The sequence below is a fragment of the Macaca thibetana genome, chromosome 1 (assembly GCF_024542745.1).
Source record: "Macaca thibetana thibetana isolate TM-01 chromosome 1, ASM2454274v1, whole genome shotgun sequence".
In the NCBI taxonomy this organism is placed as follows: domain Eukaryota; kingdom Metazoa; phylum Chordata; class Mammalia; order Primates; family Cercopithecidae; genus Macaca; species Macaca thibetana.
Genome location: NC_065578.1, coordinates 158,159,368 through 158,174,075, shown reverse-complemented (window position 1 = coordinate 158,174,075; position 14,708 = coordinate 158,159,368). Strand labels below are relative to the sequence as shown.

General features: G+C 50.3%; 1 protein-coding gene and 1 pseudogene across 22 annotated transcripts in view; both read left to right on the top strand.

Moving 5' to 3' along the window:
- Positions 1 to 14,708, top strand: part of NFASC (neurofascin) — a 201,101-nt gene that overhangs the window by 111,713 nt on the left and 74,680 nt on the right. For 14 of the 22 annotated variants that reach the window (XM_050762305.1, XM_050762353.1, XM_050762310.1 and 11 more), the window contains 3 exons: positions 5,079 to 5,259; positions 11,794 to 11,811; positions 13,250 to 13,355. In XM_050762305.1, coding sequence (XP_050618262.1) covers positions 5,079 to 5,259; positions 11,794 to 11,811; positions 13,250 to 13,355 — 305 coding nt within the window. The remainder of the gene's footprint in view (positions 1 to 5,078; positions 5,260 to 11,793; positions 11,812 to 13,249; positions 13,356 to 14,708) is intronic. The other 8 variants (XM_050762345.1, XM_050762304.1, XM_050762356.1 and 5 more) reach the window with 1 other exon arrangement.
- Positions 5,293 to 8,552, top strand: LOC126939326 (60S ribosomal protein L13a-like; annotated as a pseudogene).

The following is a 14,708-nucleotide window of genomic DNA, read 5'->3' as shown; positions in this document are numbered from 1 at the left end:
TTTCTTTGTTGTATTTATTTTTGTTCTTTTCTGCACTCTCCCCCTGCCCCCCACAATGAGCCCTCCTCTCATGTATTTTATATCCTTACAACCTACCTCTTGTGTTGTTATATATAAAAGGATCCTTCAAACATATCATATTTAGAGTATGTTTAATTTTCACTAATGGTATTGTGGCACGGCTGCATTTATCAGACAATTCTTCCTGTGACTCAAGGAAGCACCTGTCTCTCTGAAACATCCTCCTGTTTGGTCCTAGCTTTGCCCCTGTGGACCTAAACAGAAAAATTCTACACTCTCTCCCAGCATGTGAATACAATCACTGTGGCCCCTCTTCTTCAGGCTCAACCTACCCCCTCTCCTTTACTTTCCCTCCTGGGATGTGGGAGTTTCCTGGTCCTCCGCAGGGTGATGTCACTAAAACCAACCACCCCCGCATCTGGATGTTGCACTTCTCTGCACCTAAGCAGTCACCTCTGGTGTGGCTGGAACGCCTGGGAGAGGAAGCTGAGAGGCGGCATGACTGAGCCATAGGGCAAGACTGTGTAATGACTAAGGTTGAACAGGAAATGTGGACTTGACTGCTGTAGGCTAGCAAGCCTGTCCCTTTCACCTTTCTTCCTGGTCATCGGGACAGGGGAACTGTAAGCCTTGCTGATATGGGGGTACCTTCAGGCAAGGGATCTCTGCCGTCACTCTGCATTGGGTTCTTTGAACTCAGTACTAGAACTCTCATACTCAGAAAGATGGTGGCTTCACTCCTTCCTTTGACTTGGATGGAAATTTCCTCAGAATGGATGGAAAGGGCTGCAAACCATGTGCCTGTCTTCCATGCTGAGTGAGCCCAGCCTGGGGAGCTGAGGACCCTTATATGCTCACATCAAATAACCTGCCCTCTTCATCCTCTGTCCCATCTTTATGAGCACATAATGGAGACCAATATCATACTTCTCTTTTTTATTGAGGTGAAACATAACATAAACCATTTTAAAGTGTGCAGCTCAAAACTGGGCACGGTGTCTCACACCTGTAATCCCAGCACTTTGGGAGGCCGAGCTGGGTGGATCACCTGAAGTCAGGAGTTCAAGACCAGCTTGGGCAACATGGTGAAACTCTGTCTCTACCAAAAATACAAAATTTAGCTGGGTGTGGTGGCACGTGCCTGTAATCCCAGCTACTTGGGAGGCTAAGGCACGAGAATCACTTGAACCTGGGAGGCGGAGGTTGCAGTGAGCCGAGATGGTGCCACTGCACTCCAGCCTGGGCAACAGAGTGAGACTCTGTCTCCAAAATAAATAAATTAAATAAAGTGCACAATTCAGTAGCATTTGGTCCATTCATAATGTGTGCAACCACAACTCTGTCTAGTTCCAAAACATTTGCATCTCAAAAGGAAACCTCATACCCACTAACCAGTTACCCGCCTTCTCCCTTCCCCTCTGCCTCTGGTCACCAGAGACAATCCGTGTTTTGTCTCTATGTATGTATCTATTCTATAGATAAGACCTAGAGATGTCATATCTATGGGATCATTCCCTGTGACCTTTTGTGCATGGTTCTTTCACCGAGCGTGTTTTCAGGATTCATCCAGTTGGAGCATGTCAGTATTGAATTCCTTCCTATGGCTGAGTCATATTCCAGGGTATGTACATACTGGAGTTTGTTTATCCATTCATCCCTTAGAGGACATCTGGGCTGTGTCCACCCTTTGGCTGTTGTGTATGATGCTGCTGTGAACATTCGTGTACGTGTACTTGTTTGATGCCTGTTTTTAATCCTTTTGCTCATATACCTTAGGAGTAGAATTGCAGAGTCATATGGTAATTTTGTGTCTAACTTTTTGAGGAACTGCCAAGCTATACATTTCTTTTTTAAATAACAACCTTACTCTGGTACTTTTCCTGTACATAAAAAGAGAAAAATGGATGGAAAATCCCTGGACTAGGAGTCAAGAAACCTGGGTTCTTTTTCTAGCTTTGCCACTAACCAGCTGGGTAAACTCAAACCAGTCACTTCCCTTCTCTGGGCTTTTGTTTCTTCATCTGAAAAGAAAGGGGACTGTATGAAACTCGTTTTCTTTAAATTCTTTTCATCTTGTAAGATTTTGTTGGAAAAACTGGGTTCCAGAGAGGAAAGGGGGAGAGAATTGCTACACAGCTAAATGTGGTTATCTTGAGATTCTTTTTCCACTCTGTTGTTAAATAGTGAATTCAAAATGTCCCGTACAATTGGGCTTTTTTTCTTGCCAATGTGTATCTGTTTTAATGAATAGCTCCTGGCTTCCTAGTTCCATCAAGATTCCCAAAATAAAATATCCTTCTCTTTCCCTTCACTTCCTACTGCTTGGCAGCTCCTAAACCAAACACGCTGGTCATGGAGCCCTGACGGGCACCATCCCCGCCGCCCCTGCTGCGCCTTCCCTGCCGCCCCTGCTGCGCCTTCCCCTAGCGCAGGTTCCCTCAGCACTAAGGGTTCAGCTGCCTCATCTAAGTCTGGCCTTTGGAGATGTATAAGCCAAGGAGAGGCATTAGTGGATTCTTTCTGCGACAGTATAAGGACCATCTTAGAGAGTTGGGAAGATGAACCAAAGACCTCCTGTGATGCCTTCTAGCCAGAGGATCCCTCCTTGGGAGATTTTCTACTTTCTCAACCCTCCTTCAGCTTGTTGGTTTCCTCTCCAGAAAGCACCGTCTGTGTAGAGACGGATTTTTTTCTTCCACTAATGAGTAGCCTTCACAGTACGCCACCCAGGTCCACAGCATGTGCTCTCCTGCGCCGCCTGGTGGTTTTCTGGGGAAACGTGGGGTTTTAAAAAGCACATGATGGTCCAAATGGCTTCTTATTTCATCGATTTAATCATTCGTTCATTTTTTCACTCATCCATATATCCATCCATCTCACGGTTTCGAAGATCTGCTATGTTTTAGGTACTATGATCGATTCTAAGATTAGAACAGTAAACAAGACAGAGTACCTTCCCTTATAAAGAAGCTTTCATTTTCATAGGGGAGATAGACAAGTGGCTTTTGGAATGAATACAAAGTGAAATGTGCCATAATGGGGGAAGCAAAGTGTGTGCAGGAGCACAGATGAAGGACACATATGTCATACCTGGAAGATACTAACGAGAGAGGGCAGACGCAGAGTGTTCTAGACAGAGCTTCATGGTGCAAAAGTCAGTAAGCAAGACCAAGCATGAGGTACTGAGGGAGCTGGTAGAAGAGCAGTCTTGGCTGGAACACAGGATGCAAGGGAGGGATGAACAGTGAGCTAGCAGAGGGGGCACATTATGCAGGACCTCTGAACCATGTCAAGGACACTACCTTTAACTCCCAAGCAGCAGTGAGCTATTGAGAGTTACACTAGGGGAGTAGCACATTTCTGTTTGCCTTTAGAAATAACAGCTTTGGTTATGAGTAGAGAGTAAATCAGAGGGGCATATCACACTGCCTCCCATAACTGTGTACAATTATATGTGTCAATTAAAAATAATAAAGTAAAACACAAACCACAGAGGGGGAAAGTGGATGTGGAGAGACCACTTAGGAAGCTGTTGCAGTAACTCTGGCATGAAATGTTGGTGATCAAAACCAAGGTGGTGGCAGTGGGAAAGGAAACAAGTGGATGGAGTCCAGAAATATACACAGTTGAGGGTTGGTGCTGGGCCCAGCTTCCAGGATAGAAACTGCAAAAATGTGAATAAGAATCCTTTAGTTTGCCCCATATCCTGGCACAGGGGAAGTCCCTTGTCCTATTGCAATAATCAGTGACCTGCTTTCTGCTGCAGGTCTCTAGAAGGATGGCCTTGTTTCCCAGGATCTCTCACCCTCCCAGAGAGCAAGCACTGGAGTCCTGTTCTTATCTTCTGCACCCTCAGTCAGGGTGGATGGGAGATGGTGCATGTGCACAATTGAGAGTGGGCTTCAATTTGCTGCCAAATAAAATAGGAGCAGGAGAATGATGTGTCCATCTGATAGGTAGCTATGAATCTAGGAAAACTGGAGGAATTCTGGAGAAGCCACCTCCTGCCTTCCTCTTTGACTTGGCATCCCAGTAGAATAGCCAACTGGACCAATTTTTTAAAGTGTATGTTTCAGAACCTCAGGTAATCTTAAGCACTGTATTTGAGTCTCAGCTGTAGGCCATTCTTGCTCTTCTCTTTCTAGAGGAGGAGAAGAAAGGTTTGACTCTAAGGATCCATTCTAGGTTCCTTGGACAACCATTTTTAACACCATCTCTGTAAGCCCTGGAATGATTTCTTGTGCTTGAGGATGAACACTGAACCGTCTTAAATGTTGTTTACCAGCCACCTGAAGCCCACTTCTTTCTGGTCGTCATCTTACCACTGCCATTATCTATAAAAGGACAATATCAGGGACCACTGTTCCTTAGCTGCACAAAATAGTTGCAGAAATCATTCATTTTTCTGCAAAAATGACAAAAAGTCCTTTGTGCAACCATGTCTTCACCTATCTAACCCATGATTCCCTAGGCCTGCCAGTGTCACCCTGCCCCCTTCATCCTGGGATCAAAGGACATCAGTGCGATCTCATCTCTGTGCCTCTACTGCAAATATGCTCATCCCCAGGCATACTCAGCACATGTGGTTCAGAGAGGCTGTAGATTGGTGCATTTCTTACCAGATCGGTGCGCGGCATCTTCTGGTTGCTGGGCCTGCAGGCCAATAGGCCAGTGTTTGTTTTCATGACTGTTCTTTGTGGAGTTGCCCTTCCTTCTCTAACAGTAGTTTTCAGCTGGGGGGTTTGCCCTCCAGGGAACAATTGCCAATGTCTGGAGACATTTCTAATTGGTTGTGGTGAAGGGGGTGGGCTGTACTGGTTTCTAGTGGGTAGAGGTCAGGGATGCTGCTAAACATCTTACAATACCCAGGACAGTTCCCCACACCAATAATTTTTCAGTCCCACATGTCAATAGTGTGGAGGTTAAGAAACCCTGCTCTATCTAGAACATGACTCTGTGACCAAGGGGGCCCTTGGGTCCTCCAAAGCCCTGTAGGATTGCTAGAGCAAACTGCAAGTTCATGAAAAACCCACTTGCTCTTATGTTTCTTTCCACAGCTGAGCTCTGTCCGGGAGGCCCAGTTAAAGCGGCTCAAGGTGACAAGACCCCGAGTGCTGGGGAGCAGGGAGCGGGGCCGGGTGCCGAGGATGGCCAGGCAGCCACCGCCGCCCTGGGTCCATGCAGCCTTCCTCCTCTGCCTCCTCAGTCTTGGCGGAGCCATCGAAATTCCTATGGATCGTGAGTCCTGCCCCATCCTCTTCTCTTTTTCTCCTGATTTTGGGCAGAGCGGTGGGAGGGGAGGGATGGTCAAAGTTCAGATCGTTCAAAGAAGGTTGAGGAGAGGGGAAGCAGTGGATTCTGAGATTCAGAGCTGGGTTTCTCTCCAAAGACCTGACACGGGCTCATGTTTGAAAGTTTGAGACTGTATGTTGCAGAGCCAGTTTCTCAGGGCTATGGCTGAGCTGATGCTTGGGGACGCCTGGAGCCAGCTGAGTGGGACCAGAGGTGGCAGAGTTTGGGATTCTGAGTGCCACTTGGGTTTTTCCCTCTGCTCACCTCTCCAGGTCCTCTGTGGTCTTGACTTGCCCGGAAAAGCAGTTTCCAGGGTCAAGTATGGTGGAACAGTTCTTACTTGCCTTTCTAATGTCTGATATATTCAAATCCACACCCTTTGGGCCCTCTTGGCTGGAGGAATCAGGAGGACACAGGCCTGGGAAGGGCTGGGAGCAGAATTATCTTTGCAAAAGATATGGCTAAAGGAGACATTAAAATAGAGCCCCATTATCATGCCACATGGGAGAACCAGGCATGGATTCCTTCTCATTGTTTTCAACTTTCCTGCAATAAAATAAAAAGTAAAATCGCTGTCATTCTGTTTCTCATGGAGGGGGCATTATTTGACCATCAGAATCATAAAGTAAGGGGCTTAAAATGCAAATCTAACGGCCATGTCTCCACCAACCATATCTGTTGCTGCATTCATCAATGGCCCATTTATTGGCAGCCAAGTTCCTCGGCCCTGCCGTTAGGTGTGTGCCACCTTTACCACAACTCTGACACTTCCGGCAAACTGTCTTAGCATCCCCAGGCTAAAATGTGAGCACGCTATCTCTGACCCCTGTTCCTTATGTCAAGGAACAGAGGGGACCCACATGACACCAACACTGGCTTGGGCTCTCTCCAGTTAACAGATGTCTGGGGAGGGGGCGGGAGAGTAACACAAACTCCAAGAAGTCCTCCCTGAGCTTTCCAAAGCCAGACCCCTGGTCCTGGAGTTAGCGTAGTTTGGAGAAGAGTTGGAGGTATCTCAGCCCTCCGGGCACCCTACTTCACCAATAATAGCTGCCCCAGAGGAGAGGATACTTCGGATGATAGAACACCAGTAGTAACTCTAAGTCAGACCCGGAGATAAGATGGGCAAAGCCCCTGCTGCCCTCCCAATACCCCCAGGTATGTGGACTTGCATGTATGTGAGCGTGTGTATGCATGCCCACACACGTGTGCACGTGCACAGGGAGAGAGGAGAGGAGAGTTGTGAAAGGACCTGTTCCCATGGTAACTGTCTGTGCGGCTGGCTCAAGGAGAGTTTCTCATTAACAGTCCCAGGCAGACAGTCTAATAAGGAGCCTGGTAAGGCCAAGTCCCTGGTGGGAGGGTGTGCAGAGGAAATTGGGTTATCAGGGAAGCGGTGAAGGCTCCTTTCTCTTCTGCCGTTTCTCCTCACTCACTCACCTGCTGCTTTGATCCCCCAGGGTCAGTGGGTGAGGGGTCCCTGCAAGGTGAGCCTATAAATAGATGGCTTTGGTGTCTATCTTAAGAATCCAGAATTCCAAAGCTCTAAGGAAATGGAGACACAGCAGACACCCCAAGGAGTCAGGCTCTCTAAAGCCCCACCTGTAGGGTAGAGCTGAGAGTGTCCTGATCTCCCACCATCTCCCCATTCCAGTGTCCCTGGGATGACCCCCACCCCGTGTTGTGTTCCCGGAAACTCAAGCCTTTACTAGCTTAGAGTCACATAGCAAATGGGTGGTGGAATCAAAAAAGAACCCGAGTCTCTTGACCCCCAAATTTGGGACCTGATATGTCCCACCCCCACCTGCCTCCTCTGAGTCCTTCTCCTTAGAAACCACTGGAATCGCAGGTGTCATGCACCAGGGAGAGAGCTAAGTGCTGCAGGTGCCTCATCGCACATAGTTCTGGCAGCTAACCCTCAACATAGGTGTTATCCTTAGCCTGCGGGTTAGAGACAAGGAAGCGACAGAGCCGCGATAGGACCACAGCACCTCTCTGATGGACAGGGAAGTCCTTCTGCAGTGCCATTCCAGGTGCCCTGGCTGTGTCGGGGCAGGAGACCCAGGCTGCCTGGAGCGTGCCCCACACACATGACACCTCCCTGGTTGCTGCAGGTCCAGTGACCCTGGCAACATGTCCAAAAAGAGTCTGCAGAAACTGAACACACTTTCCAAGCTGACCGCCAAAGATGACAGGGGATGAGGGGGCAAGTCCTGGCACTGTATGGCTGAGACCATCCCCTGGGCCTCCTGTACTGCTGGGCTGGAAGGTGGTGGTCATGCACTGCAAGGGCATTGGCATTTCTGGCAATTTCAATGGAAACAAGTTAAAGTATCTGGCCTTCCTCTGCAAGTGGATGAACACCAACCCTTCCCGAGGCCCCCACCATTCCCAGGCCCCCAGCCGCCTTTTTTGACAGACCCTATGGGGCATACTACCCCACAAGACCAACCGAGGTCAGGCAACCCTGGACCACCTCATGGTGTTTGATGGAATCCCACTGCCCCTGACATGAAAAAGTGGATGGTGGTCCCTGCTGCCCTCAAGGCTGAGCATCTGAAGCCCACGAGAAAGTTTGCCTGCCTGGGGTACCTGTCTCATGAGGTTGGCTGGAAGTACCAGGCAGTGATAGCCACCCTGGAGGAAAAGAAGAGAGAAAAGGCCAAGATCTACTACCAGAAGAAACAGCAGCGGAAACAGGCCCAAAAGAACGTGGAGAAGAAAATCGCAAGTCCACAGAGGTCCTCAAGATCCATGGGCTTCTGGTCTGAGCCCATAAAGACTTTTTATTCCTCAAAAACAAACAAACAGAAAAAAGAAGCTGAATGCAAGACAGCAGGCAAGCCCTTCAGAGAGGCCCCGGCTGCCCTGGGAAGAGGCTGTCCTCAGCGGGTCTCTCCATCTCACTGGGTCCAGCACCACAGACCTCCTATGTGTGCTGAGCTGAGCCCACTCTCCATCCAGACCTGGGCTGAAGGAAGATCAGGCTTTCTTAACGTTCTTGCCCTGCCAGGTGTTCCTTCTACTCGTTTGCCCCTTCAGCGGACATTATCTGTGTCTCGAGGGCAGAGGCACTGCTTCTATTCTGGAGAGGCTGGGCGCCGCAGCCTCCTGGAGCAGAGCCCCGGACCACTGCACAATCCCTTATTGAAGGCCCAGCCTCCAGCTCCCACTGCTGTGCCAGCAGAGTCACACGCACCCCTCCCACCCGTCCCCTGCCTCCCTCCTTCCCTCCCTATCCAGCCCCAAGGAGAACAGTATGACCTTTGAAAAAAGCCAAGGGTCGCCTCATCAACCAGAGTGAGTTTGCCAAAAAGTGAGTCTGCTGGCTCTTCTGTCCCTGGCCCTGCATCAGGGGACAGCATTTTCCTCCCAGGAGTGGCAGAAACAATTCCCCCCCACCTCCATCACAAATAACGCTGCAGGATGGCCTCAGCTCACATGCACTCTCACACATACATGCACATTCACACATACACTCACACCACGCTCACACCTGCTCACTCATGCACACCCACACACCCACTCACACGCATGCCCTCGCATATCCTCACATGCTCACACTCATGCACACTCACACATGCCCTCACATACCCATATGTGCTCACACTCCTGCACACTCACTCCCACTCACATACACCTCAGTCACACGCACTCACATGCTCCATCTCCTGAGGGACGGGTGCCAGAGGTCGTAGGTATCAGAGCCAGGGAAAGAAAAGAGGCACATGAGTGAAGAAACCTCGTGGACCGAGCAGGCATCTGCCTCAGTCCCTGCAGAGCTGAGCTGGAACAGCTGTGGAATTCACTTTCCACTGCTCCATAGAAGGCGAGTGGTGTGACACTGGGTGGGAACTTGGTCACCCTCATCCCTAGACAAGCTGTCCCCACTGTCTTCTCCCTGTCGCAGTTTGTCTTCTGGGTCAATTCTGTCCCTGTAAGAAATTCCTTAGTAGCACAGTGGTGGCTGCAGATGCCATCCCTTTAGTCAAGTAGATTCTCCAGAGGCCCCTGGCCTGATAGTATGGGAGCTGAGGACAGCATCCAACCAGCTCTTGCTGCCCGGAGAGTCTCCAGCACCCACAGTCTCCCCTCTCACTCACCCTTCACCAGAATGTCAAGGAGAGCAGAGTCCTGAGGCCCCAGCTGGCTTGCTCACCTCTCTGGCCAAGGATGGATTTGTTTAAAAAAAACAAAACAAAACTCTGGACCAGGCACTGGGAGAGCTGGTTCTCATTCTAGCTCTGCAGCAAAATTCCTGTATGATATTAGCCAAGAGACTTCTTCCTTGGATCTGGAGATTCCCTGGACAATGTCTAGGGCTCTTTCCATTGAGTCAGCCTTTGATTCTATAAGAGAGGCTTGAAGTCTTGAATAGGCAAAGGACGTCCCTTGTCAGGCTTGCTACCCAGGGTGAGACCCCAAAAATGTCCTGAATGAAGAAGCCAAGGGCCTGGGCTAAGGGCCAAGGGGAGTGGGTCCCAGTGACAGCCCTGCCTCTCCTAAGAATGGCCCCTTCTTCCCGCCCAAGCCAACTGTCATTCATCCTTCTAGAGTTACCTTTCTTGGGGCCCTGGCAAGAATATCATATATGGGTGAAGATGCCACAGAGACGAGCTCCAGGGAGCATGTGTTCAGAAGCCATAGATTTTTGCTTTCCCCCTGGACTTTTCAGTCCTTTGTCTCCTGCCCGGGCAGCCCTGGGCAAATGGTGAAGCAAATGTCTCTTCAGTCCTCCGGGGGTCACACAAAATAATTATTTTGGATCTTTTCATGAGTCTTCGTCTCAAGACTTTCCTTCATGCACAGCATGTACAGCAGGGCCCTTGTCCTGCCACACTCTGCCCCTCCTCTGGGGTCTCCCTTCCCTCTCCTGCTGTGGCTCTTCCTGCACCCCTTGTTCTGAGCTTAACTCTGGCCTCTCCAGGCTGCCCTCGCTAAGCCCCCAGAATCCTCGCCACGTCTCACTCAAGTCAGGTAGGAAGGCTTCAAGGTCACCATGACTTTGCCCTGATGCTGGCAGCTCGCAACTCCCCACAGAGAGCCCTCACTCTGAAAAAGTCAGCCTGCAACAACAGTACAATAGTCTGCACCTGCATGAAATGAGAATGTCATGTTACTTTCTGATACAATCATCAGGAAAAGACATTTTAAAGTCGCAGCAACACATGTTCTCTTTTCTGCACATTTTAACCAAGACTTTGTCCCCACAAAAAGCACACCATCTAAAACCTTCCTATCCGGAGTGTGGTTCACACACCACCAGCGTGGCGTTGCCCGAGCACTTGTCAGAAGGGCAGAGTCCCAGGCCCCACCCCAGCCCAACTGAATCAGAACCTGCATTTTAACCAGCCCCCGGTGATGCATATGCATGTTAAAATTTGAGAAGCCCAGACCTCAGATACATACACCCACCTGCACAGGAGCACACCTATACGAGCACATGCATACTTCAGGTAGGAGCTGGGGGAGATTTGTGCCACCTGCCTCCTTACGTTCTTTGTGAAAAGCACAGAAAGGAGCCGTAGACTCTGCTTCATCCCTGGAGCCTCCCATTGAGAAGCATGATTTCTATAGGGCAATGTACCATGAAAGGGGCATTTGTCTCTAGAGTCTTCCATAGGATGGCAAAGGAGGAGATGCCAAGGAGAGAAGGTGTTATGGGAGAAGTGAGACCTTGGAGTTTTGCCCTGCAGCAGTGGTTCCAATCCACTCCCTTCCTGGCACCTGTCTTGCCCTCAGCCTCTCCTGTTCACTGTCGGCTGAGGAACCCACTTCCCTCAGTGGCATCAGATGGAGGGAAATGCCTTCAAGGCCTCTTTCTTTTTTTTTTTTTTTTTTTTTTTTTTTTTTTTTGAGACGGAGTCTCGCTCTGTCGCCCAGGCTGGAGTGCAGTGGCCGCATCTCAGCTCACTGCAAGCTCCGCCTCCCGGGTCTATGCCATTCTCCTGCCTCAGCCTCCCGAGTAGCTGGGACTGCAGGCGCCCGCCACCTCGCCTGGCTAGTTTTTTGTATTTTTTAGTAGAGACGGGGTTTCATCGTATTTAGCCAGGCTGGTCTCGATCTCCTGACCTTGTGATCCGCCCGTCTCGGCCTCCCAAAGTGCTGGGATTACAGGCTTGAGCCACCGCGCCCGGCCTAAGGCCTCTTTCAAGCAGCATTGTCACCTTGGGACATGTGGACTTCCTGGTGACACTGTCCTTTGATCAGAGCCAGTCTTTCTGCCCAACTCTGTGGTTTTGGTCCCCCAGGGGAGGCGTCACCTTCTCCATAAGGCACTCTCTGGGTCCGTTCCCCAACTCTGCTTGGTTCTTGCACTGAGCTCTGCAGCCAGGAGGAGACAGCCCTGTGCTCAGCGCCCTCCCCGGGTGCACCCCGCCCACTCCCTGTGTGCTGGGGCGTGAGGACGCCTGGGCGGTTGTGTGCATAACGATGTTCTTCTTTTCTCCCTCTCCAATGCTAACCCGTCGGAACTAACAGCAAGCATTCAGAATGAGCGTAAGTGCCCTGCGTGGCTCTCTGTGCCTGTGCCTCTGGGAGGTGGGAGGGAGGAATGAGGCGTGAGGCAATACCTGGGGATTAGTGGCCTGCTGAGACTTCTGCTGGGGCCTCTTCCCACCAGAGCCCTGTAGTGGGGTCTCTTACTGAGCGGGAAGGAAGGAGGCTTGCCTGCAGCACTCTCTTGCTGGGAAAAACAGAGGGGCATGTGGTAAGAAGAGGGTCATTGGATGGAAGCTCATGTGTACCACAGCTGTTTCCCTATCCTCCAGTGGCTGGCACAGGACCCCAGGGTAGACGGTTGGCACTTGGGACCTAGATGGGGAGGATCTGGGAAGTTCTTGGGGACTGAAGGCCCTCTCTGCCCTAGCCTCACCATAGTTTGGCCATTTGTTGAGCCTTCGGGGCTCAGAACCTCCATGACCCCTAAGTTCTGAAAATCTAGCTGCTTTTTCTTCCTTTATTCATTCAACAGACATTTATCAAAAACTATTGTGCACTGTATGTCGTGCTAAGCATTGTAATGTAAGGATGAGTAAACTAAAAACCTGGCCTTCAGTTTCTCCTTAGGATGCTATGGAATTTTTTTTTTTTTTAAATGGAGTCTTGCTCTGTTGCCCAGGCTGGAGTGCAGTGGCGCAATCTGGGCTCACTGCAGTCTCAGCCTCGTGGATTCAAGTGATTCTCCTGCCTCAGCCTCCCGAGTAGCTGGGGTTACAGGTGCTCACCACCACGCCCAGCTAATTTTTTTTTTTTTAGTACTTTTAGTAGAGATGGGGTTTTACCATGTTGGCCAGACTGGTCTTAAACTCCCGACCTCAGACAATCCACCCACCTCAGCCTCCCAAAGTGCTGGGATTACAGGTGTGAGCCACCGTGCCTGGCCTATGGGTGTTTGTTTGTTTGTTTGTTTGAGACAGAGTCTTGCTCTGTTGCCCAGGCTGGAGTACAGTGGCACAATCTCAGCTCACTGCCAGCTCTGCCCCCTGGGTTCATGCCATTCTCCTGCCTCAGCCTCCCGAGTAGCTGGGACTACAGGCACGCTCCACCACACCTGGCTAATTTTTTGTATTTTTTAGTAGAGACGGGGTTTCACTGTGTTAGCCGGGATGGTCTTGATCTCCTGACCTCGTGATCCACCCACTTCGGCCTCCCAAAGTGCTGGGATTACAGGCTTGAGCCACCGCGCCCGGCTGCCTATGGGATCTTTTTAAAGGGATTCTTCTTCTGCTTAATATTTGACACTCACCTTCTTTCCTGTGGCACCATTTAAGGAGCTGGGTCTCTAGAATAGGGCCCTGTTCACCGCCCCCCCGCACCCCACCCACTTGCCTGCTTGCATGTGTGGCTTCTGAAGCTCTTCATCTCAGCTGTTCCCCAAGCTGGACCCCAGGGAGGTCCCTGCAGCCCTGACTGTGCTCCCTGTGCACTGTTGCAGTGACGCAGCCACCGACCATCACCAAGCAGTCAGTGAAGGATCACATCGTGGACCCCCGTGATAACATCCTGATTGAGTGTGAAGCAAAAGGGAACCCTGCCCCCAGGTGAGTGGAGGGGAAAAGAACGCATTGAAACCAACCGCTTGCTTCTGGGCCTGATGATAACTAAGGCAAATGAGGCAGCTAGAAAATTAGACTCATCCATTCCAAAAACTTTCCATTAGGCACCTACTAGGTGGAAGGCACAAGTGAGGTACCAGGAAATTTTGCCTATAAGGAAACTGGAGACCAGAAAACAAGTGGCTTGAGTTCACACCAAAATCCAGGACTGGATATTCAGTTTTCTGAGTTTCTGTTTAACATTCTTTCCTCCACTCTGCCCCACATTTAGCTTATAGGAAGTTCCTCTTCCAAGCCAACTCAAGTCTTTCATTCTGAGCTTACTTCTACCTGTTTATGTGCTCATTAAGACCAAATGAGATGACAACAGACATGAATTAAAAGCCTGTTGTGTGTGTCCAGGCTCTGGATTAGGTTCTGTTACTCACATTGTCTTGTTCGACCACCTAACAGTGCTCTGGGGAAGGACAAATGCCCGTATGAAGAGGAGGGGAAACAGAGGTACAGAGGTCCAAGGTTACCCAGCTTGAAAGGGGCAGAGCTCAGATTTAAACTCACGCTTCTGATCCCCCAAGGCCAGATTCATTTCTATCAAATGATAAGCATCGGAGACATGGCAGACGTTATTACCCGCCCCCATCCCCATCCTCAAAGTAGCATCCACAGACTGAGCCCTTCAGGAGCCTCATGCAAGATTCAGACCCAGATGTGACAGGACCCCATCTAGGGTGTGTCTGTCAGCAGGAGACATGAGGCCAAGCAGAGGCTGCCAGGTATGCAGCAGCTTTATTCTGGCCCCCCGGGTTCACACAAGACAGTCTCGAACCCAGAGCTGTGAGCCTGGGAACCAGCAGGGACTCCCTCACTGGCTGTGTGAGTCACCCTGAAGGGTCAGTCAGGGTAGTGGTAACCTTGCTTGCTTCTGAGGTTTGGTTTTTTCCCCCCGCGGTTCCTTTGCAGGGACAATGATCCTGTGGCACTGAGCAGCCCCTGCTGTTCCAGCTGCTCCTGCTTTCCCTGCTTCTTTTACAAGTTAGATTGTGGGCATCAGAGGATGTGAAGCCCTGGCTGCAGCTCCCAGGACGAGCAGAGGGGGCCATTCTAGTGCTCTTCAGCAGGGGCTCAGTTCTACTAGGCTGCCATTTCTTTAAAAGCTGCCACTCTTGGGCTACAGGGCGTGGTCACTGCTATGTAATCTATACTCACTGAGCAGGGCACAAATAAGCTAAGCCAATTCACTTTGGCTTTAGAATGGATTGTAAAATTAAGGCGGTAGGAGGAGCAGGGCCAGCTCCCTGATGTGTTTAGGTTGGGTGGAATATGAATTTAAGTTTGCCT